This window comes from Cyprinodon tularosa, unplaced genomic scaffold (assembly GCF_016077235.1).
Source record: "Cyprinodon tularosa strain WSP-4 unplaced genomic scaffold, ASM1607723v1 ctg191, whole genome shotgun sequence".
Taxonomy (NCBI): Eukaryota; Metazoa; Chordata; class Actinopteri; order Cyprinodontiformes; family Cyprinodontidae; genus Cyprinodon; species Cyprinodon tularosa.
Window position 1 is genome coordinate 1,037,079 of NW_024038682.1, and position 27,628 is coordinate 1,064,706.

Consider the following 27,628-nt stretch of genomic DNA (forward strand, 5'->3'; position numbering starts at 1 on the left):
TTATAGAAAAAACATTTTATTGATTCATTAACAACTGTACATTTGTTTTCAGTGCTGACAGCAATTGCTACATACTTTGGTGTGAATCAGAGGTGCGGTTTGCCCCTTTAGTTGTAAATGCTGGCAGGATGAGAAGCACAGTAAAACGAACCAGAAGAATTTACCCTCAGCTTCATTTGACAACTACAGTATCTGTTTTCATGTGTGCTTCCCTTCATCCTCCAAAGCATTTACAGGCACTGAACATTTCTGTGAAGACAGACCAACATGTACGATCTGCCTTCCTCTCCATCACAGCCCAACAAACAGGAATATTGGTAAGATACAAAGGGCACAGGGATTTCAGCAGCAGGCTGGACTGCTGGGTTTTAGTTTCAATAGAAATCAGTGGAGCAGCTAAAGAATGGGGATAACATTGAGTCAGAAAAAGCGCAGAGTCATTCAGTTTGTGCCTGTTGCAATGCTTCTGCTGCCAACCGAGGTCCAAGGGTTAGACTGAGCTTTAACATCCTCCATCTGCCACAGGCGAACACAAACAGGGAAAGCACACACAGACCAGAACATTGGGACACGTGTACACTTTTTACACAGAAACTAAATTTACATCCGGCTCTTTTTCCTGAATCAGCGTTCCACTCAGTACTGTAGAGGTTCCACCCAAATCGGAAATCCGATCGTAGTTTGTCCATTAAGAGCAATGTGATGTAAGGCCTTTTCTTTTTAAATCTCCACGTAATGTTCAGCATTGTGAGATTTAAGCTCTTCTGTTTTGATTTCTGGAAAGATCCACCTACAGTGTGCTTTTAGGAAACGGTCAGGGTGCAATAATTAAAAAGCTCCAGTCTGTGTTCTGCTTGCTCATTCAGATGAGAGCGACCAAAATAATGGTCACAAGTTCACCCAGTACATGAAAATATATATACTTTTATAATATATAAAATGTCTTTTATTTAATCCAATATTTACACAATGTACACGTTTGAGGAATCAGTTTGTCGGAAATGAAGCTCTGCTCCACCTTGGTCAAATCTGAAAAATCCTTGGAGACAAACTTCAGATCTTGCAAAAATGCACAACCCTAAAAACAAGGGATTTAAAAAAAAAAAAAAACAATCTTCCAGTATAGATATCCACAGGCCAAACAGCGCAGCTGGTTTCTAAAACCGCTTGGGAAAAATGTAGCTTGCTTCAGTCTGTCGTAGCCCGTGTTATAAACCAGGAAAATAATCTCAGTAGAAGTGCTGAAGCAGAATGGGAACTTCATCTCTTCAGTAGATGACCTCGTAGACTGTGGCCTTCTTGTCCCCGGATCCTGTCACGATGTATTTGTCATCAGCAGAAATGTCACAGCTCAGGACGGAGGACGACTCCTTTGACTGCAGGGAAACATGATCAACAGTCAAAACATGCCTTTTTTCCCTTTCTAGTTAGATGAGTGCAGTCTATCGTTCTGTGTAAGTCAAAACAACTGCGACTTTTCACTAAGATTCTGATGCGCAGCTGTGCTCCATCATCTCTACGCGTCTACTAAATGTCTTATTTATGTCAATTCACACATTATCACTATAACCTAAAGGTCATTTCAAGCAGTCACTGAAATGTCACATATTGCTAGTTTATTGACACAAACTTTACCTCTAACCATGTAAATAAGAGGGACAAACACATTGGTCTCAAATACTGATAATATAAACTAAGTTAGTGCCATTTTTTAAATTATGTTACAACATCTTTTATGTTTTTGTTATAATTTATTAAAATAAAATGATGGCTGCAAATGTAACTCACTGTGGCCAGTTGTCAGGCCAGCTAATGCTAATGCTAAACTAATACTTAGCAAACCAGTTGAGTAGAAAAACAGCCTCTGAGCCATTCTACTTCCTTAAAACGTCCTTTATTGACACAAACTTTACCTTTAACCATGTCAATAAGAGGGACAAACACAACCATTGGTCTCAAATACTTCTAGTACTGTTTGTTTCAGACTTAAAACAAGCAAATAATCTAACATTTTTCATGTAGTTATATACAGATATTAGTGTTATTATCATTAAAAACAATCCATTTTTAAATTCATTTTGAAATAACCCATATATGTTTGATGATGTGGTTTCCCACTTTGTATTGTATTACCTGGAATATGCTGGCACCATAAGGAGTCCTCCATGCATTCAGCAGGTTGTCCTTCCCTGTGCTCACAAACCATTTCCCTACAGGCAAAGATGAGACACCTTTAACTGAAGGGTCCTCACACACATAGCAAAGCAACTGTAAGCAGTTCTAACATCCTCCTCCTTGAATTACCTCATCAACAGTCATAAAACATAATGAAGGAGACTCACAGCTCTAACCCGGTTAATTATTCAAATAACCCTCTGATTCATTAACCAGCTCACTGGCTGGCTGCTGATTTAATCAGCCACACCAAGAGCTCTGAACTGATTTGAATGAATCAGTTCTGCGGTGAAGGAGAAGAGGACCAGCTCCTTGATTTCTGGGAATGAATTAATATGAAAGAACATTTCTAAAGTGCTGAATTTGCTGCTCAATCATCAGATTTGTTTTTAACAATAGCCCTACATACATGAGTGGGAGTGACGAGCACTTAAACCACTAACAGCCCACTGGTATCGGAAAAATGGTGCATCTACAGCTCATTAAGGGTAAAATAAAGAGATTAAGAGCTTCAGGATAATAGAGAATTACAAAATCTTTTGCGTCCGTTTTAATTCTGCTTAAAGGTAAATGCAATGAGACGCAATGATGCTGCAACATGTGACAGGTTGGATCATTGAATTATCAGAAGGCACTTGGAGGGTATTAGATGGTGAAAAATGAGATTCTAAGGTAGCAAATATGCACTTTGAGTAGCTTTGGTTTGAATATTAAAGATTCATCCACTTTGACTCTAGGTAGTATATAAAAGTACAAAAGTAAACTAAAAAAAATTATTTTCCAGATAGTCCATCTTTAAGTTAAAATAGAGGCAAACTGTTATGCAAACACTATTGACAATGGTCTTTTAGTATTTGTGAATGTAGGTTGGAAAGAATAAACTCTTATAGAGTTTTAGACGTGCACAAACACACCCTTTCCATTGACTTCCATTCATTTGTAGGCGAGTTCTACAGCCTAATCGTGACCCTTACTCCTAACTAACTGAACTGAAGAAGCCTCTTGGATGAAAGGCGAGACGTCTTCCGGAAAACTTTGCATCCAGTCACCTAAACTGAACTTCTCAAGCTTGACCATGACCTGCATGACTGAGAATCTTCACAACACCTGACCCTAACACAGCCTTTGTACCTGTCAGTTCACTCCATTGTGAAAGAAATTTACCTGAAAAGCATCTGAAAAGCAGTGTTTTTTTTCCTTGCTTAAACTTAACTATATCTGAATATGCTGAAACATTTTGAAAATATTCAAACTTCCTCAGATACTGAATTTGTTTTTTTTTTTTTTCATTATTTGTAATGGATCTTTAAAAAATGAGATTTACCCTCTGAAATCTGACAAAACATATACAACTTTCTTGCTTATAGTTGAAGCCGTTTGTGATATAGAAACTGGTGAACATAACAGATTACCTGTTCATTGGTGATCTATTATGAACAACTAATTATTAGAAATCATTTCATGACTTTAAATTCTGCATTTAAGGCAAGGGTTAAAAAAAACAGAGACCAGTATAGGATCTGTGTAAAGTTTCTTAAATTCTTAACCATGAATTATTTGAAGGCCTAGCAGTTTGCTTCGGATCAATCAAATATGGATCAGAGCTTAAGGAAGCCCTCTGTAAGTTACTCACCACAGTAGGCAAACTTTAGTGAAAGGACACAGCTTTCGTGTAGATGCAGCTGGTACTTGTCTGGCTTGGTGTGGTGAAGTACTTCCACATTGCTGCTCTCCATTCCCACAGCCAGCCACTCCCCAGTGGGACAGTAGCCCAGGGAGAAGATCTAAAACAACAAACCAACCTTAGAGCAAGTTTGTTTTACAACTAGTGAGCATCACCACAGCAACAGCTGCTCCAAATGCTCTATATTTAGTGGTACCTGTGAGGTAAAGTCATGTTGCTGAAGCTGCCGGCCCTCCCTCAAATCCCAGGAGCGGACTGTGTTGTCGAGCCCTCCGGTCCACAGCTTGGTCCCGTCATGAGAAATATCGATACAGCTGGCTCCGTCGGTGTGGCCCTGGAACTGCCTGGAATAAAGAATGGAAACAAATCAGGGCATCTGGGGGAGAGCAGAACTACACTGGAAAAATGATCTACAAATAAGTAAAAATGTCTTATATTAAGTGTATTTACCCTTAATTTGAGTAGGTAAATGAGATGGTTTGCCAATGAGTATATGAGTATTTTTACTCTTAAAATAAGATAATTAGATAATTATGCACTTAAAATAAGACAACGCAATTGTGTTTTCTTATTTTAAGTTTAAATTGTCTTGTTCCATTGGCAAAGTGTCTCTTTTACCTCCTCAATCCAAGAACAAATGCACTTATTTTAAGAAAAAAACTACTTATCTAGATTTTGATTTTGTTCAGTGTATCATTTTCGACAAAACACTTTCAGTTCAGTCAGTCAATAAATGTTAAGTGAAGGTAAAGGCTTTTTTCCCTGTTAAATACAGACATTGCATGAAAGCAAGAACTGATTATTAATGGATAAAGGATAAAAGCTAGACGAGTGGAATATTAATAAATCATAAAAAATGTTTAATTAATTTTGAAAATAAAAAAATAAATAAAAAAAGATTTATCAGTTGTAAAAACATTTGATGAAAATTTCCTGGCACCTTTACAATAAAACAGTGTGCAATGTTTGGTTTTGCTTCAGGTTTATGTCCAAAACAGAGCTACTGGAGTGAAGGACAGACCTGACAAGAGTCTGGTTATGGAGGTCCCACACGGCGATGTTTCCATCAGAGCAGCAGGAGAAGCAGACCTTGGCATCAGGGCTGATGGCCAGAGCGTAACAGGCCGGAGCAGAGGAAGTGAGCTCAGCTTTTATGCGGGGTGTCTGTGAGGCCAGGTCCCAGATGGTCAACGTGCTGGCCTCGCCACCAACGATTAAGGTGCGGCCATCGGGCAACAGCTTGCAGGAGCGGATGTAATTATCTCTGTTCTGGAGAAATGAAAAAAAAAAAAAGAGAAGAAATATATTAAATATAAATTTGTAAAAGGCATTAAATTAGCAAAGTCAATCATCTTAAACCACCGAGACAAACCCGATAATTCTCTGCATTGACATTTTCTTTAGCAGGTGAAACTGCTGACTCACACTAGCGAAAATGTAAACGTCGGCTTGAATGAGACAAAAAGACATTTGGGCTGCAAGCTCCACGAGAGCAGAAAGACAAATCAACAGCATTGTAGAAGCTATTGGTCAAATTAAAATGGCCCCCTGATGGCTTTATAAAACCAAACGGCACCCTGGACACACCTTTAGGGTGTAGGAAGCCATACGAGCCGAACAGCATGAAGAGACAGAGTGGAAATGAGAAACGGGAGGCAGTTGGGAGAAAGTAATGAGCTGCGTAATGGCAGACAGGGTTGGCCAATCAGAACGTCATTACTCAGCAGGGTTTTTTTTCCCTCCTCCACCAAGGATAATTTCAGCACAGCAGTGAGACATTTTACTGAATTATTCACATCTTTATCTGTTGGGATCTGTGGACAGCTGTAGTGGGATGGGGAGTCAGGCTACATTTAATACTTAATAAAACTCCTAATGTATTACTCTGAGACCTCATTAGCACGTTGGGATTCCTTCATGGCTGAACACATTGAAATAAATTCAGCATAGGGCTAACTCTCCTCATTCTTAAGATGTAAAAACATCCAATTACCAGGCAGTCAAGTTGGGACACGGGGCTCTTGCTGCCTGGTTGACTGATGTCCCAGATCTTCACACACCCCTTTCCACCGGTGTAGACGTGGCGTGTGGGGTTGCTGATAGTGACGGCACATACAACTTCCCCGTGGCTCAGCGTGTTGATTTGACGAGCGTGGCGTGGGATGCCGGGTCCTATCAGTGCGTCTGGAGGGAAGGGCACAGGTTGCATCTGTCCATCTGCACTTACATGAAAAGAGTACGCCCTGGGAAGAAAAAAAAAAAAAAAAGATCGATGGATGTAAAGTTAGAAGATAAAATCTGGAGAAATACTAAAAAGCAGAAATAAAATATGCAAACACGCACGGTTTTCCTCCTGAAATGGAAGTAAGGCTCGCTGGCAGGCCTGGAGCTCGCATGTGAGGATGGGGGTCAAACCCCGCCTGGATGACACAAACAAAAGCCGCACTTTAATTTCAACTAGTAGCAAACAGGTACATTTAGATACAGACACCTCAAATATTTGGACTAAAATTTTCAGGAAAATTCCTTGAAATAAGCAGATTTGGCTTTGTTTTGTACAGAGAAGCCTGACGAAAAAGTAAAACACCAACACTGTCAAAAGAGTAATTAGTCAAGGAAACAAAAAAACAAATTCTGCAGAAACTAAACATATTTTATTAAAAAATTACAGATGTGGAGGACGACTAGTGTGATGACTCTGAACTCTATTGCATTCAGTATACAAATGTCTGAACTAAAACTAATCTACATTTTAAAAGTATTGCACTCACAATTGGCGAGCGTCCATAGGCAGCGGCGGCGGCAGCAGCACTCATCTGTGGTGAAATGAGACCCGGATACACGCCGGGGCTGGTCAGGGATCCGTTCATTTCATGATGACCCATCATGGCAAACGGAGAGGCATAAGAACCAGCAATAGACAGCGGGGTACGGAGAGCCGGGGCAGCTGGCGGTGAGAAGGAAACCCCGTTTAGAAGGTACAGGAAAAACAGAACAGAATTGCTGCTCTGTTAAATCTAACATAATAATTAATGAAACTCGTCTTTTTGTAATCACCTAATGCTTCCATGCCAGGAGGTTTTCCCATAGATAAAGGCCTCAGTCCCGGTGTGGTGCTGGTTCCTGGTGTGGGGGCCTCGTTCCTCGGTGTAGGTGTGTTGGACTTCAGGCTCGGCGTTGACGACTTGTCGTTCTGTAACAGAGAAACTCTTCAGCCTCAAATATCTAGTATAACCCCTTAAGAAAAAAAAATCTCTCTCAAAGACTGATATATTAATGAAACTGGATCCACTGCCAACGTTCAAAACCCCTGTGCGAGTGAAACGCTACCGAAAGGCAGGAAAATCCAGCCAGAGGGACAATCTGAGCGGACAGCTTGACATCTAACATGGGCATATGTTGGATCCAATCTAACATGGGCACTTTGTCACATGCTTGGTTATGAGGGTGTGACAGTGTTTCAGGGCAAGGGCATAAGCCTTTGCTTGGAAGCCAAGCTTGAGAGGACTTCCTGGGAAACCCTTATGCAAGGCAGAGGCCGAAACAATCATCGATTAATCCCAAACTAGTTAAGAAAGAAAAGAGCAGCTTTAGCTGCTGACATGCTAATGAAGGAAGGAGGCAGTGACATGTTCGCTGTGTTGATCATTAATAATAATCACCAGTAAAATTTCAAGCTAACTTTAATGTAAATTTTACTTAATTCTTAAAATCTCAACATTTGTGTCTATTATACTTTTATTAGAGTAACTGTGAGCTGCTCTGTTTACATTTGCTGTTACATATGAAATATAAATAAATTCAACAGGCATTTCAGGGATGGAAGAGAAGCAGATTAGATAACACGATAAAGCAAGCGACAGCATGTGTCCCTCTGCAGAGACTCTGGGTTATTTACAGCCTCAGAGCAGTGGAGAAATGACTCTTTACTGGCTAAGCCATAAAGGAGATTGATAGAACTGAGCCATAGGGTTTGATTTCCTGAAAAGACATCCACCCCTTTGCTCCCTTTAAATCCTCCACAGCAGCCAACTCCTAAGCCTCCATATTAGTCTTTCAGAAACACACCCACTTCATTTGACAAATGCTCTTTAAACTGTCAGTACAGGCTTCATCACCTCCAACATAACCCCCCGCCCCATCCCCCTATTTCATCAACTTGGTAAACTCACATGGGTGTGGTCCTTCGCCTTAGATGACGGCGTGCTGCCCGAAGAGGCCACAGAGGCAGGGCTGTTGGGGGCAGCGTCTTTCTTCAGTCCTCGTGGCTTATCCAGGCCGTTTTCTGGAGGAGAGTGGGCGGGGCTCACTCGAGGGGTGGCTGGATCCTACGGAGTTAAACCAGACAGAGTGCAAGACTGAGCAAATAGGCTGGAGGAAAGCCACTGGCATTTACATGCAGGTCAAACAAGCTGGGGCCTCATGTGCAAACACAGATAAATATACTCATGTATGCTCATACCCACCCTCACACACATGTATGCACTTTTCATTCACCTGTCACACCCTTTTCTCTTTGTATTCTTTGTCTTATATTCTGCATGAATGGCAAAAGGAACTGCACAGAGTAAACACTCTCAAAGCACACAACCAATATTATGACAGACGTTCTGGCAACACAGTGAAAGGTGTCGAGGCTTCAACAGACAAAGGAGAGCTGTGTTTGGTTTCTTTGCAGCCTTCCTGCTGAAGAATGTGACGGAGTAGCTAAACCGTCGGCTTACCTCATTGGACACGTCCACCACCAAGTCGTCACTTTTCTCTCCGTCACTGTCCTGAAATAAAAGAGAAACATTAGTGGCAAGGAATGTATTATTAACTAGATGAGTGGAAACATAGAAAACAATAACATAGAAAGTATTTGGCTTCTAATGTAAAAAAGGCTTTATCTTTTATGAACGAGTCTGAATTCACGGATAGCTTTTAGAAGGACAAAATCCTCAGAGCAAACAATGAACAAACCAACACTCACATATCCTCTGTTGCTGTCTTTGTCATCCACTTTTCGTTTCTTTGAGTCCACGCTGTAGTCTGAAGAGCTGCGGTGCTTCTCACTCGCTACCCGCAGGCTGTCTGAAGGTGACACCGAGTTATTCTGCCACAAACACACAAGGCCCACATCAGACTACAGTTCCCATGGAGTTAACGTAGCATTTATTATGATTTACACAGACAGATTTATTTCAAGTTGGTAATTTGATGAATTATTGAATTTGTAATATTATAACCATCAGAAAACCAACAAAACTTTACTTTTACATCCAGTCATTTTGTGTAGTTTTTTTTATTTTATTTGCAGGCCAGCTTTAATATTAGCACTAAAGAAAACTGCACAATACTTTTGGACTGACTGGGAATTAAAGAGGGGGTGGGGGAGGATTCTTGGAAAGCTGAGCCCAGTTGCTCCCGCCCAGGCAGCAGAGCAAGGAGGAAGCAGACGAGGCAGCTGAGCAAAACCACAAACCCACAGAAACACTGAAGGACTCAAACACTAACTGGGAAGGTGAATAGTCACCAGTGAAACTGGAGAGAAAAACGTCAACTTTACATAAAACCTGACAATGCTGTTGACTATAGCAGCAACCAGGCCAAAGCCAAGTGTATAACATATCATATTAAATCAAACTTATGCTGCTTTCTTAACACACATATACAAACACCACTGACTCAATATTGTAGATCTTAAATTACAAGTGTTGAGGCAGGTCCTAACTAGAAAACCAACAGACGTAAAAAAATAAAATAAAAAAAATCAGATTAAGACAGATGGACAGACGGCCATTGAGAAATTCAGGACAAGAGCAACATGGCGAGACAAAGTGTGCTGCCTGCAGAGAAGGGTCCTGACAGCCAGAGCGAGAAAATTAGTGATGAAAAGAAGGGAGGAAGAGACTAAAGCAGAAAAGGAATTTGGCAGGGAATAACAGCATAGCATAGTAGCCATGAGTTCTCCCCCACTAGTGGGAACGCTCAGACAGGTTGGTTTTTTCTCAAAAGCTGCAAACTGGGTTTTTGTAGTCCACATTTGTAGAGTGGCAATGCCAATCAGACTGAAAGGCAACAAGTGCTTAGGTGGGGTAGGCATAAGCTCATATTGAGGTCAGGATTCTAATTAAAAGAAGTCCTGAGCTGCAGACATTTTTATCTGAGATAGAAATAATGTATTGCTGTTAAAGGTTTCTTACAGTACGTTTTTCTGCCTTCTTTTTTGGGAAATATGTTCAGCTGCCGCAGCCAAAACAAGGCCACCATTCTGGTTCACTGCAACACCATCTCCTACACCATTACAGCCTGTCTCTATCTGAGCCTTAGGGACCTAACAATCTTAAGATTGCTTAGCCCTGCACTTCCCTTCAACTGTGGTATCAGATGACCTGAGACAACAGAACAGGAAGACTTTGTGTGTGTGTGTGTGTGTGTGTATCGCTGCGCACTGAACAAAAAGAGGGAGGAGAGGTTGGCTGAGGGATCAGGTAAGGTGGTATTGCAGCCGCTTGTCACCAAACGAGACGGGGGAAGAGTTAGGGTTCCCTTTTGACATGAGTGAGCCCATTCAGGATGGCCAGTCAATGGGAACTTAATCTGTTTGAGCAGATCCAACGGAGCGTTACACTTCAGCTAACTGAGAGCTTTAAGCCTGTCCAATAAACAAGGACTTTAACATGAGAAGAGATGGAGAGATGGCGACAACACAAGACAGAGGAAGGGAGAAAAAGGGGATGGGAAGATAAAAGAACACCAGGAGAAAACACAACATAAACAAAGAAGTATGATGTTTATTGAATATGGAATAACAATAGGCTATGACTGACTCCTCACTCAGTACTCTATAGTGATAAAGGAGGAAAAGGGTATTCAAAGTCACCTTTATTTGTGCTGAAGTTAAAGAAGGTAGCAGGGTACTAATCCTTGTCCAGTGATTAGAGTCATTGTCCACCTGGATTAGAAGGTACCGGCTTATTTAGCCAGAAGTCATTTAAATTCGGTGCATATCCCCCAGTCTAAAAATGTGTGTGCTCTTACACAGAGAGCCTGAATGTCTATTGAACAGTGAGCTTAGGTCTATGTAAAGTACACCTAATGACCAAACACAGTGAGCTAGGCACAGACCAAGTCAGGACACACACACAGGAGATGGAGAGTTGTAGAGTCAACATACCGTGCTGGACTCGCGTTCTTTCAGAGGAATGGCCAGTGGCGAGTGAAAAGATGAGGGGCCAGGAGGGAGGAAAGCAAAGTACAAATTAGTACGGGGGGGTTAACGAAGACTGCAATCAAAGAGCAATACAGCTCCTTTATTCACACAGAGAACTGATATATGCAGCTCTGTGGGATCAAGGTAGTTAAAACCTACTAATGAAAAATTGTTTTAAAGAGGATTTAATCATAAAAAATATAGAGTTACTTTTAAATCAACTTTTTGAAACTATGGAGAACAAAAGCAATTAATTATAACACTCATATGAAACAGTGTTTCATTGCTTATAAAAGGAAGAAATGACAAGTAGACTCTAGTTTCATATTAAAACAGAACATAAGGTAAAGGAAATCCACTAAAAGTAAAGATTTTCCCTCTCAGTATTTCTGTGCATAATTCAGCGTTGAAAAACAAGAGCTTATGTGTCTTGGATAAAGTATATTCAGCCGGTATAAACTGCTCTAGTCAGCACCATTAAAGTGCTGCAGGTGTTTTGTGTGGCAGGCTGTGCTCCTCACCTCGGTGCTCCAGGTCGTGGTGGTTCTTCTCATCCTTCACAGGCAGGTGGGCCTGGCTGCCAAGAGCGCCCAGAGCCAGTAAACCGGATCCAGCACCTGTCACTGGGGGGAGGCCGGGCGGCTGCAGGCCTGAGGGGTGAGGGGGCAGCTGAACTGGGGGGCCGTGGGCAGCGTGAGAGAGGTGCTGAGCCTGAAGCTGCTGCTGCTGTAAACAAACGCAGAGAGACAGCGGACAAGACAAAGGACAAGTGGGTCAGCTGGGAAATGACTCCTCCATGAGTGACCACGCTCTCCCAGAGCCTCCAAGCTGCCTTTGGAGACACTCTGTGGAACCTGCTGCCTGATGAACAATAGGACGACTGTTTTCAGATCCCTCTGTGTTCAGAGAAAGTTGTTCCGCTCAGAGGGAGGGGGGGTTTGATAGAGCACTTTAAAACCTCTACATGTGATATTTTCCTTTTTTTTTGCCTCTAGTTCTCAGCTGTGCAGTTATACAACATAACTTCAATTATGCATGAGGAAGCAGTGTGATACATTTTCCCCAAACAGAAAAAACAAACACATTCGGTCCGTATTTAATGTTCAGTCGATAGTTAAGAGAAACATAAATACATATCAAAACATCATAACAGAATATTTATATGACTATAAACAGAAAACAAACTGATGCCTTTTATAAGACTTTAAACCTGTAGAGTAAAATACTAACACACTGATCTCTAACTAAATCTAAAATAACTAAACCGAAACTATATTTCATTTTTGGACTTGAGAGATATCTGTAAACATTTAAACATCAGGAATAATTACAACTTGTCCAACATCTGAGATGAAGGAATTTTTCTGTACCCAATTTTGTAAATATGATCTGTTCATTTTGTGCTTTCGATGATTTTTCTTCCCGAACCACCAATTCAATAATAAAAAAAATAATAATAAAAAAATTCTCTGCTGAGAGATATTTCATAGCTTTGACCAATAAAAATTATCTATAGTTACTTCCCATAACCTACAATGATCTAAAATAAAGAAATGTGGCTGTGCAACTAAGTTGAAAAAATATCTATCTGCAGAATATTTTTCTGTGGAAAGGTCACCAAACACCGCAGTCTAAGGAAAGGGGCACAATATAAAAGCTTTTTAAAATCTTCACTGCAAAGAGAAAACATAAACAATGCATGTAGAATTGCACATAATGAATGGATAAGAAACGGGACTACGGCTTGATAACTAATCTGACAAGTTCAGATTTGTTTTTTTTTCTTTTTCAAATCCAGATGAGCAACGACTCCTTCTGGACTTGGATTGTGACCAACTCTGTTTATTCTAAAGGACTGGTTTTTCCTCAAGTCTTGTTCTCACATAACACAGACTTCTTCTACTGTTAATTGTTTTTTCTTATGGTGCATGACCTTCCATCAGGTTGTTTTCATGGAAGATCTCATGCCCTTTGGCTAGCAAACAGTTATGCTCGGTCCCAAAATGCTTCAATCAGAAGGATAGAATGAGAATAAAGAAAAAAAAAAATCAATAGGTCTGCTCTTGAAAGCCTCGAATCCTTTCAACACTCCGGAAAACCAAGCCAGCATGCCCCGCCTCAGCAAAATACCACTAAGGAGAAGACGGTGGAGAACACACACATATCTCCCAAGAGGCCATGAATGTCTGTGAGAGGCAGTCAGAGCCAAGAGAGTAGATAGACAGGAGTTAAATAGCCACTCAGGCAAGAGGGAAGCAAGTGCTTTAAAACAAGGTTAAATAACACTTAGCACATCCATCAACTGCCTCTTCAAATGGCGAGAGATGAAAAAAAAGATTGCCTTTTGCTTGCAAGATAGAACTTCAATAACCCGATCCATACATTCATTATACAAAATGGAGAAAGCAGACCAATGTATATAGGGTGGCTTACCACATTTAAAGTTTATTTAACAGCTGGCCATTATTCAGCCGGCCTATTATGTCAAGCTAGACCTGGGATCGTCAGATGGATGCAAGCAAATGAGGGCCAACATTGATAATCGATTCTACACTGTTGAGCTGAGCTGCCCGTTTCTTGGGAAAAAACGGAAAAGGAAAGGGCAGCCAGAACGAGACGAGGAAGGAGAGGCAGAATCACAAAAATAACAAGAGAATAAAAGAGAGTGGGCGAGGGATTGAGGCAGGGACGTCCCTATTGAGTGTGCCTAATGAGGAAAAGCGTGCAGGGATCATTATCAAGAAGCCTCATTAGCGTGCTATGACTGAGGAGAAGAGAGACGAGGGAGGGAAGTCATGAGGGGCAGAGAGAGAGAAGAGCAGGGGGGGAAATTTTCAGAAAATAAATTGCTTCCAATTCAATATTCATGGATAAAGAGCTCGCTCTCTTTCACACGTATCTTTTTTCCATTTTGTGGAAATGCTGCAGCAACTTTGGCAACTTCCACTGGAAACAGGCAATTAAAGTTAACTAGGCGAAACTGGCTCCCCGCAGAACGGTACTGTCAGGTGGAACAAGCATCAACAGAACCAGCACAAACCAGCTGGCAGCGGACTGGCTTGATAAGTCTGGCAATAGTCGCTGCATTACCAACTGTGGCTTACAACAGTTCTGCAGCTCATCAGAATTTCTCTAACGAAAACAATTAGACCACAAAATATTCTAAAAACAACAAATAGGACAGAGGGATGAAAGACAAAGGCCATGGCAACTAAACAGAAACTAGAAGTTAGCGGCTGGTGATAGATTAAAGGGATTCAGCCAAACCAGTAATAAACCTGTTGGTCATTTGCATTATCAGACTATCTGATGTTTTTTAACAAATAAAGTAAAAAATTATTTTATTCGTGTTTCATTGAGTTAAATATCCAGACTCATTCAATTTATAACACACTCTTTACTACTTTCTAAAAATCTATAAATAAGCAAGTAAAATAAACTTAGGTAATGCTGAATATACATATCCAAACAAAACATGCAAAGAAGGACACTGCGGTAGGCAAATGAGCTGTAGTGGTATGAAAATCAGCCAGGTGTAAAGGTTTGTGCTGTCCTCCACAGATTAGTATTTACATGATACACTGTAAGCAGCGCACCACCTGTAGCTGGCAGGTCAACCAGCATCCAACTACGATCTAATTAAATGCTGGACTCGTGGAAATAAAGGCAGGAGCATGCAAAACATCCAGCACCTCTGACACTTGTCAAATAAGACTCAATCATGTGTTGCCTTGGGCTAAAAAACTATGCAAAACAGTGGAGAGGAGCGCACAACAGCGTCTCTGTCTCTTCTTTGGAGTACACAGGCCAGGCTGCTCGTTTTTATTTGATAGCAAACCAGATTTTAACCCGAACGCAACCTTAGTGAGACTATTTAAATGACTTAAACCATAGAAAGAACCTCCAAGTCTACTAAACTGATGCTGATTAATCCTGTGTGGAAACTGTCTTTACCAGCTTTGGAGGAGATTTTCTCAATTTAGTCTCCTGGCTGCAAAGTACTTGAAAATACAATATTGAAAATGCATTTAGATGCATTCCTGTATTATTTGAATGTTTTTAGGATGAACTGAGGCTCTAGCAAACAGGTGTTTACTTTAAATACAAAGGATCACATCTTAAGTGCTAGCAACCAATATGATAACACTAGATATATTACATGGGTTTCATTTAGAGGAATATCATGAACCTGCATTTGGGGAAAAAAAGAAAAAAATGAAACTTGACCTACAGCTGTGAGACTGTTTCAACAAGTGTGAACAGTTGTTCTACAGACTAGGCCATACTTCACAGCCTCAACTTTAATCCCAAGCATTTTATTTTCAGTAACTGCAATGTTCCCACTGCTGTTTTCTCTGCTGCGATCCTAAAGCTTGTCCTGACCTGAACACACTGATTCTCTGGTCCAGAGGTGAAGGTAGGCCTTTTGGCTGAAACCTTAAAGTAATTAAAGAGCGAGTAAAGTGAAATGTGAGAAACCCTATAATCTGATCCCAGCTGGAACACTGCTTCAGAGCAGAGGCTCACTTTGGAACGACTCACTGTGTGAGGAAAGGTCAACATAGCAGCATTCAGGGAAATTACAGCTGTGAACAGCATACTGGAAGATCATGGCAAACATTGTGTATTCTAAAACTAATAAACCACGGAAGACAGAGACAAGTCTGCACAGGAGAAGGGACCATGGCACAACTAATGTTAAACACTTGAAAATATCTAAGGACTAGTGGCAACATGGCTGCAGGTATTGCTCCGATGTCTTTTCTTTTTAGGATTTCTTTATCTAATCGACAACATTTCAGTGGTCTATAAGTATATGAGGGCTGGTCCTCCTCTGTGAATGCAGCTTTTTGTCTCTGCTTTTTGGTTAAATAAAAGAAGAAGAAGAGGGTATACACACAGTCAGAGGCAGATTGGGAAGTCCACGTACCCCGATGATAGCATTCAGCTCAGTCATTGTCACCTGCTTAGCTCTTTCAACAGCTTGAGCCACCTGCTGTTGATGCTGCAGGACACAAACAAGAGAGGATTAGAAACATGATGGAGAAAAGGTCTGTTAAAAACAACACATTCAGCTGCCTCTCAAGGTGGACAATAGGTCCTTAATTGGGTCCTTAAAACCAGTAATAGACATTCATACAGGGTGTTTGGTACGGTCCAAAGAATAAAGGGGAAATCTTGCAGAACAGTCAGGTCAAAAAGACTTTTGTTCAGACTTTTTATCTGGATGATTGTTTTTGAAAAACAAACCCAGAGAAGTTATGAATTTTCTATTTACTAGGAGCAGATTTTTTCTGATATCCATACACAACAGAGGTTGTCTTTATTCATATATTACATGTGGTTTGTTTTACCACAATTTTACCAAACATATGGAGATGTTATGAGAAAACACATCAATGTCAGTATTACTGAATCTGTAGAAGCATCAGTTTAAACAAACAAAAACATTAAAAAGTAGAGAAAAATCATCACTTTGGTTCTTTTTAATTGTTTTATTGAGGCTTGGTCCTAATTACAAAACGTTAGCCAAACAACTTCCAAATTCATTTCAATTCTGTTTGTTTACATTGCGTCAGTTAACAACACATGTCCTCTCAAGGCACTTTACAGAGGCAATTCAAGCAGATCATACATGTGCACCGATTTATAATTTATAATCATAACAGAAGAGAAACAATGTGTGATTTAGTCCTAAAGTTATTGCTGCAATATTCAGTTAAAAAAACAACAACAATGTAACCAATAACTTGATCTGTTCAGTGTGAGTCGAACAAGTTGATGCAATCAGCTGGTTTTCCTTAGATATAAAACTGAACAGATCTGACTGGACCAGTCTGATATATTAAATCTGTTGTTGAATCTCACATTATAAATCTTTCCCCCTCATTCATTTAAGCTTTTGATCAACAGCTTCAATTTAGTGTTTTGACTTCTTGATGCACAGCTTGTGAGAAGAGTATTTGGATTGTTTTCTTTAACATGCATCCTGCAGGGTAGAGACTCACCTCTTGTGACAAGAACGGCATGATCTGAGCCAGAATTGCATTGAGACGTTTGGCAATTTCCGTCTGCAGGAGAGTAGAAAAGGAAACATTAGGAGAAAAGGCTTAAAATGGACTGCATGCACCAAAGAACTGGGCGGTTTAATTACCTATAAAACTAAACTGTTTGCATCGTCCATCAGGGTAAAACATGCATTTTCTAACCAAATTGCATTTCTAACTAAATTGGGACCGCCCAAGAACAAATTTACTTCCCCCTCTCCAATGCTTCCATTAAGCTCAAGCCTTTATTTCATTAGGAGGCTGAAATATGCTAATACCATCTAGCTGGAGCGAGCCTAATGAGGTCCATACTTCATAATTACGGTCCATAAAGAGGAGGGGGAGGGCACGCTGAAGCAGACAGGTTAACTCTCCAGCCCAATCTATCAGAGGCATCTCTGGTATCGACCACATAATATTAGCCGGCAGAGTAAGATGATACTGTGGGGCTCAATGTACATAATGCACTTTACAGTGCTGCATTTGGGCAAATGGATATGCTGCGCTGCCTGTCTGCTGCACTCGGAGGTCCCATGACATTTTGCCCGAGCCAATTTCCCCTTTTAAATTCTGCACTTTCCGTCGAGTCGAGGAGGGTGAGGAGCAGAGGAGGAAGACAAAAGTGGGAAGCGGAATGAAAGCGCAGAGAAGGGCATGCAAAGTGGTGATGAATGGAGGAGAGAAATCCCCTGATTTGACACTAAGGTAATGTGGTTTGACTGGACCAGGGGAGGTGAACTAATTGATTCTGAGAGATTAGGGGTGGAGGCCCAGCAGGTGTGTGTGGGTTGGAGAGGTCCTTCCCGCCATTTTGTTCGCTGCCGCATTCCTCTCATTTAGTCCTTAACCTTGTTTGAATGTGAAAAGTGGAGGGGGGGAGACGGGAGGTGCCAGGAGCTTTCTGGAAAACCTCTGTCACCCCCTTCAGTTTCAGGGGGCAGGGAAAGAAGGGGAGAAAAGAGGGAGGGAGGGGGGCAGACCTCTGCTGTCCTGTCAGGATTTATCTCACAACCCCTGTTTGACCTCAAACGGACTGTGCTTTCTCTTCTCCCACATCCTCCAAAAGCTTCTTCACACCCCTTCATGCTAATCTCTCCTCTCTCCCTCCCTCCTTTCTCTTCCTCTCATCTTCCCCTCTTCAGTTGCTGGGGCAACGCTATCTGGCAGGGCTTATCATTATGTAAATTGGGCTGGGGCTCTGACCAGAACAGCCTGTAAAATCATATTAGGAGCAGCACAGAGGCAGGTCATTAAATTGAATTTTCGGCCTGTCGATCTGATCGGCACGGGAAATTAATGAGGGATAACTGGGAATGTGGAGGCGGGGAGGGAGGGTGGGGGCTACACTGGGGGTGAGCTGACATGGAGAAGGGGTGGGAGGGGGGCTCTTCGGGGACTCATAAAGAATCATCATTAGTGGGGGCTGTATACAATGACACAGGCAGGGTGAGTGTGTTGCAGTGGAAATGGCTGCAGGGGGAAGCAGCACAGGGCTTGTAGAAACAGCTGTATGCTGATACACTCTCCTATTAGAGCAACTGCTTTGCAAGCACTCAGTCACAGAGAAAGGCATCCATTTGCTTCGTAGCAAATCGCCACTTCAGGACCACTATTGGAGGCAAAAAAACATTCGTGGAATTCAGGTGCACTTTTGTCTTTTGTTGAATTTATCACAACATCAAGCTCAATAGAAAATGTTCAGCTGACCTAGAGTACCAACAAGTAAAAAAAAAAAACTAATCAAACTGGGCTCCTTTTTAAAAGCTAAAGATTATAAAAACATTTGACCTCCAGTGAATTTTAATCCAAAGTTAATCTGAGGAAGAAAAAAAAATAGAAAGTGTTTAACATGTCAGCTGTAAAAGTGCTTCAAGCCCTGGGGTTTATCCTCACTGTTCACTCAATGAGGATAAATGTGTCAGGACAAATTGCTGACCGTCAAACATGAAAAGGCAGGTAACACCCGCTTTGGCTTACAGAACTCAAAACAGGACATCTTTTTTTTTTTTTTTTTAATAACCATATTTTACAGAGCTTTCAGCAGCAGTTTATAGTCACTTAAAGCCGCGGGAAACAGGCCTCTGAGCCACCAGAAGCTTTTCTCTGCAGCTCCACAATTACAGGTACTCAGAGTTGTCTCCAAGCAGCAGAGCTTGGAGAGGCTCGCCCTCTCTCCATCACATCCCTCTGTCAATGGTGCGTTGAAAGCCGTTTGGCTGTTTGTCGCTCCAGGCATTAGCCCCCGAGTGGAGAGCAGAGTCTCTGACGAGGATTCAATTGGCGAGGAAAACAAGTGGCATAAGATGAGGAGGCAGAGATGGCTGTTTGGGAATTATCTTTACAGCCAGGCCAAGGGGAAGAAAGAGCCACTTAGAGGTACATAGTTCATTACAAATGCATGAGGAACATCTTGCATGTGCATGTCAGTTTAGTTGGAAACTATACAAAGAAAAGAAAAAAAGAAACAAGGTTCCTTTCTGTAGGGAAGCGTTTGTGACAGATTACAACATTCTTCATGAAAGCTAAAGTCATCATTTTGACAAATCTTCTGTTTGAATTCTGTGAGCTAAACGTGTTGAATCCTAACAGCAGCCAATTAGGAAACAGAAACCCAAACAATAATGGTGTAACTTTACCAACTTCTCCAGCCTGGCTATCAAAATAAAGCATGTCTCACAACCCTGAGTAACCTCATCAAACTCCCCCGAGTGTGGGTGGGTGTGTGTTCTCCTACTTCGTTTGTTTTGGCTTTGAGACGGATCGACCATCATCACCTTGGGAAACAATTCCAGGAATCCACCATAAATTATTCATTTGCACAAGCTCCGTTTCTCCTTCCCTCTGTTTCGCCTCCCCCCCGCCCTCTTCCTTCAGGAAACAGACATGATCCTTCTAGATAACGCTCTCTCCCCTTTCCTTCACTCATTCAACAAGTGAGGAGCAGGATAAACACGGCACATTCATAGAAACAGCTCGCTAAAGTCAAACAAAAGTTGAGTGGCAACATGTATACATCTAATATGGACCTATTGGATCACTTCTCTTTGAATCGCATACATTTTTTTTTTGCGCTGCTTGGGAAAAGCAAAGAAGAAGCTGAGATTAAAATAAAAGAAAGATTGATTGGGATAAACAATCAGACGGACAGGGAGCAGAGGCAGTCGGAAACAAAGCAACCCCCCTCCTCACCTACACCACAGTCAGCAGGGCATGTAGCTGAGGCAGCCTAATGAGCTCCGCTAATTAAAATCACTTATTGACAGCAAGCAGGGGTGATTACCTCCACCCTGCACTTTTTTGCCATCATAAGAGACACTGTCAAAACAAATTACCTCCTGGCAGCAACACACACACATCCCTTTCATGACAACCGCTCGGCTCAGCAGCAGCAGCAGCAGCAGCATAGAGGAAACTGTGTGCAGGAACCTCAATTACTGTATGTTTGTGTATGTAGACACGGTGTTTCCATGGTGGGATTTTTCTAGATTTGTGTGTTTATGCACAAGTCCCTTGTTTTGATCCAGATTTATTGAGTAACAAAGGGAATTTATAATTTCTTTTTTTCTTCACACCAATATAAATTTTCAACAAAAGCGAAGTAGCTGTTTCTAATAATCCAGCCTGCAGTCTTTCATATGAATAACAGGGACAGCTAGGGGCCGTTTGTTTACCTCTCGCTGATGTCATCACAAACACTTGTTCAGCAGGGATGGGAGAAGGGAAAAGAAAGGAAGGAGGGTGGAAGGAGCCATAAATTATTCAGAGAGCTCTCCACTGGGCTTATTGACAAACAAAAGAGATGCACGGGACAAGTCGATTAACCCATTTACCCCGGAACGCCTATTCTGCAGATTATTCTTCCCACTCATTTTGTCCACGGCTAGGCTTAACTCCAACCACATATCACTTCTACCTGCTGATAAGTGCCTCACGGAAACAGTCCCAAAAAAGGATGGGGGTCTGGCAAAGTTTAGCTTCTTAATAATAAAGAAACACATCTAGTTAGCACACCCAGTGCCAAATCAAACTTCAACGGCAGATGAATTGAGAAGTGTGCTGCTCCTCCAACCGGGCTACCCTTCCACTGATGACATTAACCTTCTGGATCTCATGGCCATGAAGCCTCCACCCCACCATTCTTCATCTCTCCTTTTGCCACTCTCATACATCATATTATACAGCTAATGACACAAGAGCCATCATTCATATCCCTTCACTTGGGCGGAGGAGGAAGCAATGATAAAACATGAGGGCACAAAGAAGAGACAAAAAAAAAAAAAAAGAGAAAAATCTGGGGAAACAAAAAAAAGTGCAAATTAAAGAGATGAGGTTTGAAACAATTTAAAAATAAAATGACCCCTTTAAATAGGTCAAGAAAAAATATATTTATTTACATGAAGTATATCACACTTCAAAGAACAACTTTTATTTCAGATTTGCGGTTCCAAAAGGAGATATGCGATCAGTAGTCCTAACACACATAAAGGTTATCTATTACACCACAGCAAACATAGCAATGTTTATACTTTTGATTTCCAGCTCAAAGACACCTCGCTTTAAAAATGCCTGCCTGCATCCTCCATCACCATAACACACAATCTACTGCCTTAGGTGATTCACTTCCATCCGTTTGACTCCTGGGCTCCATTTAGAGATGCACGACAAAACCACAGTATGTTGTAGACAAGTAAAAAACTTTAGAAGTTTGGTCTAAGCTTTAAGGGAAGATTAGACTTCTGCAACTGCACACATCAAATGTCGCTTGGGTCTGGTTGCAAACCAGGTTTGCTGCTATGCTTCTGCACAGTCTGTCTGGAATTTCTAGGGACACACAGCAGTTTCCCGCCAAAGCACAAGGGGGAGCCTATTCAAGTACTCACAAGAACTTCGGCAGATAGTCACGAGAACTTTGGCGGCGCTGGCGTGAGTGTTTATCTTCCAAAACAACAATGGCGCATCTGCAAGGTATCACGGTCATGGAGATGGATCTAGAGTTGCTAGACATTGAAGGGGAACAGGTTCTGAGTGAACCTCCTCGATTAACCTTTCGTCGTAGTTGTCCAGTGTAGTTGTTGCTCGATTTTTAAAAATGGCGGGCCCCGGCACAGAATTGAGAAGGACGACCACACAGACAGCTGGAAAGGCATACCAAGGGCCAATCACAGCTGCTTTTTGTCTGCCCACTTCCACTTGAGGTCCGCACGGATTTAGACCGTCCGACGCGTAGTCAGGATTTTTTTTAGGTTCACAATGGCCATTGCAGAACCTCTGAGCAGAGGGCGTGGTCGCGCACAGAGATTTGACTGTTGCAGAGGCTATGCATCAGAAGCATAAATTAGCCTTTACACAAACTAGCCAGACAATTTCACATTATAGTTGTATCTACTAGATGATCTGAAGTGAGACTGAGGTGAATAAATTGGCTTTTGAGACATGATGGATAAGGCTAAAACTGAACAGTTAGCTCATTAAGCACTGGAGAACACACTTCCTTCTCCCTCCCCTAAAAAGAGTTAAAATAAAGGCCACTTTAATAAGAGCAACCACTGCAATAAACTATTCATCTGTATTAACATACTAATGTGTGTGTGCGTGCATTTTATATGAATGGACCAAGTGCTGGAAAGGTAAACATATTTTCTGATGCAACTTCACTGACTTACATTTGTCCAGTGTCCACACACCTGCAACCTCCACTGTTAAGTTAATGCTGAATCAGAGTTATCTCATCTTCGTAAACACGCACATAAATAAAAAACGACCAAAGCCAGGAAGAGCAACTTAACATATGTAAGAACAAGAAAGTTGATGAGTTTCAAATAAAGCCTAAAAGTAAAACCAATTTATCATCTCTTAAGTTTGCCATTTCTCTTAGGTGTTCCCTATAGAAAGTACAAGTCTGTTCAGTGGCCTCTTGTTCTAACAGCTTCTTGGTTTCATGGTTCAACCAAAAACACTGCAGTACTGTTTTCTCCATTATGGACTCCCATCTTTCCAATCACATGCCACTGTATCAGTTTTCGGGGGAAAAAAATGCATTCCTTTCTCTTCCATAAAAAAAGGAAAATCTTTACTTTGATCAAAGTAGATACATTAAAACTCTTATCCACTTAGGGCAGCGGTTTGTGGCAGTTAAACCCTGAGCACATTTCTTGCGTGATACCACAGAGCTGCAAACCAAAGTTATTGAGTGTGGTTTCTCAACTCCTGGGAGCTCCAGGGCAGTTTCAGGTACAGGGTTGTACGTTATGAATTCCAGTGAGCCATCAAAATGAGTCAGTGATATATACCATTGTTTGTGTAATTCTCTAAGGCTCCTCAAAAGCTAAAAACTCTGTGTTGCTGTCTTCAAAGTCAGGAACATGAGAGATCAAATGCTCAGGTTGTGACACTGAAAATGTTCTCCAATTATTTCTATTTATTCTCAATCTACTGGTAGAAAACAAGTTGGATGTTATACCAGTTCTTCTGTGGAGTGGTTTGGGAGGTGCCTCCTCATTAAATTTCAAATTCCTGTGCAATGGGAATGCAGATATGCATTTGCGCAAAAACACTAACTTAGGACGAGCCACTTAAAAGCATGCACTGTCGGTTTGTCTGCCAAATACTTCACTTTAATCTTATCAACCGCCCAATCGCACGGTGCGCCTTTAGTGTTGTTTAACCTGTCAGCATTTTTACAACAGGAAGCCTGTATGTGTGCGCCTCTGAAAAGCATTTAGAGATAAGGGCAGGAACTAAGGTCAGACATGCTTGTATGCCTGTGTTTATGCTCCTCAAACACTAGGGGAGAAAAAAACAAAATTGTTTTGGATGTAAATAAAGCATATCTGATGTGGCTACATACCTGTTTGTGCATCTCAATGTTGAGTCCATAGGACATCTCATAGTACTGTAAAATGAACAGAGATAACATCAAAAACAGCATTGAAGAAAAACTCTTACTAAAGAGCAGATACTATATTCATCTGTACATATAATGGCATATTTAACATGTTTAACTTTGGTGAGGAAAAAAATAAATAGAAGAATGTTACCTCTGCACATACTAACATGTAAGCAGATGAGAGGAAGTGAGCAGAAATAAGCAGACTGACTTTGACAAAAAAAAAAAGAAAAAACTGACAACTTTGGTGTATTTTTCACTGCCACAGCAGCAGTGGGCTGGTTTCATTTGAGTGAGCTGTCTTGACACACAACCACCACCTATGACTTCAAAGGCCCAAAAAAATAAAAAATGATGCGACTGCAAATCACCAAACTAACCATATCCAAGCTATAGCATAATCATGTCAGTCTTATTTATTTAAGACTCGGGTCTATGAATAACTCAAAGTGAAACCTTTACAGTCTGTAGGGAGACAGATGCTTGTGTTGGCAGAACATTTGAGTCGAGTCATGTTTACAAAACTCTGTTTTTGTCCCCCTTTTGCAAATTCTGAACTTCTGGGACAAATGACCTATTGAAATGAGCAAAGTTTAGCATTTACCATAAGATAAGATAAAAATGTAAATGCACTATAAAATACCAAAAAGAGAATGCATCAAATATATATTTCTATTTTCTTCTAAATTCATTGTCACCTATTTAGCAGGGCGATCATCTCTGATTAAAATTATGCTGTAATTATAGACGGATTAAACCAAATGATAGGTTCAGGTTTTGGCTGACAAAGAAAAAATTGTAAATCTTGGCTTAGAAGTTTAAACCATAGGGGAAATAATGAAAACAAGTCCAAAGTGGTCCACAGGGACACATGTGGTTGTAACATATGTACTTAGAGCTGTCCACTTGACATCAGATCAAATGGAAAACATGTTACCAGCAAGTCTGAACAGCTTCAGACTCTTCCCCAGTGTGAGAAAGCTGTGGTTGTGACACTTGTTTCACTTTGAAGAGGTTACTATAATAAAACTATAAGACGAACACACACAGGAAACCCACTGATTCATGCCCCAAGCCAGCAGAGGAGCCCTTCACTTCCTTTGGATCATGTTAGGTGTTTTAGAGTGGATGGTGGTTTTGGATGGTCACAAAGCGGGGAGCCCACAGGGACACAGATGGGAAGGGAGGGGGTCGTCACACCCTACAATCAATAGCTGGACATTTGACCCCGTCTAGAATTTCAGCTGCCCCTCTGTTAACCCCCACCCCGCACCTCCTCGTCCAATGAAAACAACTGTGAGTCAACAACCAAAGGAGATCTCGGAAAAAACAACTAGGCTGCACCACCTGTGACTTTTCACCTGAGGCAAATGGGAGGGTACGGTATTAAATCTGAATCAGAGCATACAATTAGTACACTTACCATGACATAGTGGCGCTGCATTTCTGTCTTTTCATTGGCCAGTTTGTCGTACTCAACTTTAAGACTAAAGAACACACACAAAAAAAACAATTCAACTATATGCAACTAAGTGACAAGGGCCCTGAAAGACAACCATCACAATCATCAAACAGAACTACAGCAAATGTGAGAAAGCAGTGTCAATGTTATTTTGCCATAAGTGTCAGTTTTGCTGCATGGGGCTACAATAATGGAGCAACCAGTAGCAGCTTCCTCTTCCTATTGTTTCCAGGAAGCCAGAGCTGTTTACAGTCAGTTAGCCATTACCTGTGGTACTGCGCCTGCAGGAATTGAAATTCGTCTTTGATCCTATCGCAGGACTCTGCTACGGTGAACTTGAAGCCAGGCTGCCCTGGTTGGTGAGGTGCCTGAAAAAAAGTGAAGAATGGAAGGTATAAACATCATCAGTGGATCTCTGATGATGGCAAACCCACTTTTTCCTGTTTTGTCCTCATGCCTGTGCCTCAATAAGCAGAAGAAAGGGCTGCTTTTACTCAGGTAAGCCACTTAAACCCATCCACAGTGCTATTACATGATTACTGTAGTCACAAATAGCCTCCAAATTGAACATTTTAAATGATGCTGATGAGCATCTCTGCCCAAACAAGGCCCCGAATAGGAAGGTGTAGATCTACAGCTCAATTCCCAGGTGATTTAGATATATTTTCTTAAAGAGGTGATTGATTTGCATCAATGTACAAGCAGTGGCAAAGAGAAGCTACTTACCGGATGCCGGCCTTGTGGATACATGTCGAGTTTTTTTTACACAAATCGATGTTTTTTATTCTCTTTTTTGCCGTAAGTATCAGAGAAGGTGCAGTAAAATAGAAAAATCACCGCCACCCCCTCCCCTGTATATGCAGGATGGCGGTGGACAAAGCCTTTCTCAGCTAAGAGGCGCACTTTCAGACTCCAGTCTGTGGATGTGTCACCTTCCCGGCCTTGCTTTGTACCTAAACAAACAGAAAACGAAGCACAGCTGAGGATCAAATAAACAAAGCCACAAGAATTTAACCTGACTGACCTAACCGAGCACACTGTTACGTAAAAAAACATCCAAATAAAGTGTTTATTTCTTCTTCTCGGGATTATTATTATTAAATATTTACTCTAAATCGTGATATTCCCTTTACTAATCATCTTAGTATGATCACAGGAGGTAAAACGGGAAAAAAAAAACAATGCGTTACATTTTCAAAGAACAACAGATGAATCCTTAAGTCTTAGTTTTGAATATACTCACTTCGCTTTTCCTGTAAATGTACTGAAAAGGCTCCATAATGAGGAAAATATGTATATATCTAGTGCGTTGTGAAAGAAAGCAAGAAGTCTGCTCCCATAAAAGCCACATCTCGCCTTGTTAGCGGCTCCCTTCATGTAGCCGTTTTTTTTTTACCTTTGTCTCGAATGATTCCTCCCTCCTCTGCACAGGTAAGAAATAATATCCACACACAACGGAATGTTATCGACCTCCCTCCGTCACTGAAAAGTAAAAAAATAGTCTTTCCTCGTTTCTTGTTTTTTTTCTTTTTCTTTTTGTTCGCCCACCCTTCAGGGTCCTTTAAAGCCCGCGATTCAGAGGCGGAGAGCGTCGCTCCGTCCGTCCGTTCGGACGCTGGAAACCCCTCGGTTAGGACGTGTCCTCGACCGCAGACAACTTCAAAAACCAGGCAGTTAGATCCTGCAGCGGTGCGCCAGTTCTCCAGTAACTCCGGGCAGAATGGACTGTCGGCTGGAGCAGTTATTTTTGTGTTAAAATATCGAGCGTTGTGAAATTCACCGCCAGCCTGCCGTTGGGTACCCAGTTCCTCCGCCGCGCGCTGTACCACACACAGACTGTGCACTGACACGAGGACCTCACTGCTGAGAGAGGGCCGACGACCAACCAATCAGAGTCTTCGGCGGAGCGTAGAACGGGTGACCAATCACCGAGCGCTAACCCCCACGTGGGGTTTCAGCAAAACAGTGGTTTTGATTGGACAAACAATGTGACCTCACACGGACGCCATTTTGGATGCGAAGTGACATTCTGAACGTCCAAACAACTTGTTCAAAACAAAGGTAATAATTTATGTGTCCGTCCATTTCAGCCAGGCAAAGCAAAATGCCATCGACATCTGTTAAACTTTGCTCGCCCAAGCACGTGTCTGTGGTATGAACGTCACCCGATGGAAACATT

At 41.5% G+C, this 27,628-nt stretch overlaps 1 protein-coding gene and 1 long non-coding RNA gene across 7 annotated transcripts in view; one reads left to right on the forward strand and one right to left on the reverse strand.

The window, feature by feature from the left end:
- LOC119782302 (transducin-like enhancer protein 3-B) lies at window positions 1-27,308 on the reverse strand. Of its 6 annotated transcripts, none has more exons than XM_038283208.1 (21): window positions 26,846-27,308; window positions 26,176-26,402; window positions 25,717-25,817; window positions 25,411-25,474; window positions 23,949-23,993; window positions 17,063-17,125; window positions 15,985-16,059; window positions 11,576-11,777; window positions 11,019-11,077; window positions 8,832-8,954; window positions 8,584-8,634; window positions 8,032-8,187; window positions 6,917-7,052; window positions 6,631-6,806; window positions 6,203-6,279; window positions 5,853-6,102; window positions 4,881-5,128; window positions 4,056-4,203; window positions 3,809-3,959; window positions 2,134-2,210; window positions 1-1,376 (listed from the first exon to the last, which is right to left on the reverse strand). In XM_038283208.1, exons 2-21 carry the CDS (start codon window positions 26,197-26,199, stop codon window positions 1,269-1,271), a joined length of 2,334 nt encoding a protein of 777 aa, XP_038139136.1. In that variant the 5' UTR covers window positions 26,200-26,402; window positions 26,846-27,308; the 3' UTR covers window positions 1-1,268. The 6 variants fall into 6 exon arrangements, with proteins under 6 accessions (XP_038139136.1, XP_038139138.1, XP_038139135.1 ...); XM_038283210.1 differs by having other exon boundaries at window positions 11,019-11,035; window positions 11,576-11,780; XM_038283207.1 differs by having other exon boundaries at window positions 11,576-11,780.
- Window positions 26,849-27,628, forward strand: part of LOC119782303 — a 30,730-nt gene continuing 29,950 nt past the window's right edge. The window contains exon 1 of the long non-coding RNA XR_005280655.1: window positions 26,849-27,510. This is a non-coding gene — a long non-coding RNA (uncharacterized LOC119782303). The remainder of the gene's footprint in view (window positions 27,511-27,628) is intronic.

Excerpts from the sequence above, each read along its gene's own strand:
- LOC119782302 (XM_038283205.1), bottom strand. The coding sequence starts at position 26,199 with ATGTATCCACAAGGCCGGCATCCG. Across the intron at positions 23,994-25,410 it reads TGCAGCGCCACTATGTCATG|TACTATGAGATGTCCTATGG; the intron begins GTAAGTGTACTA and ends TTCATTTTACAG. Across the intron at positions 8,635-8,831 it reads AAGACAGCAACAGAGGATAT|GACAGTGACGGAGAGAAAAG; the intron begins GTGAGTGTTGGT and ends CTTTTATTTCAG.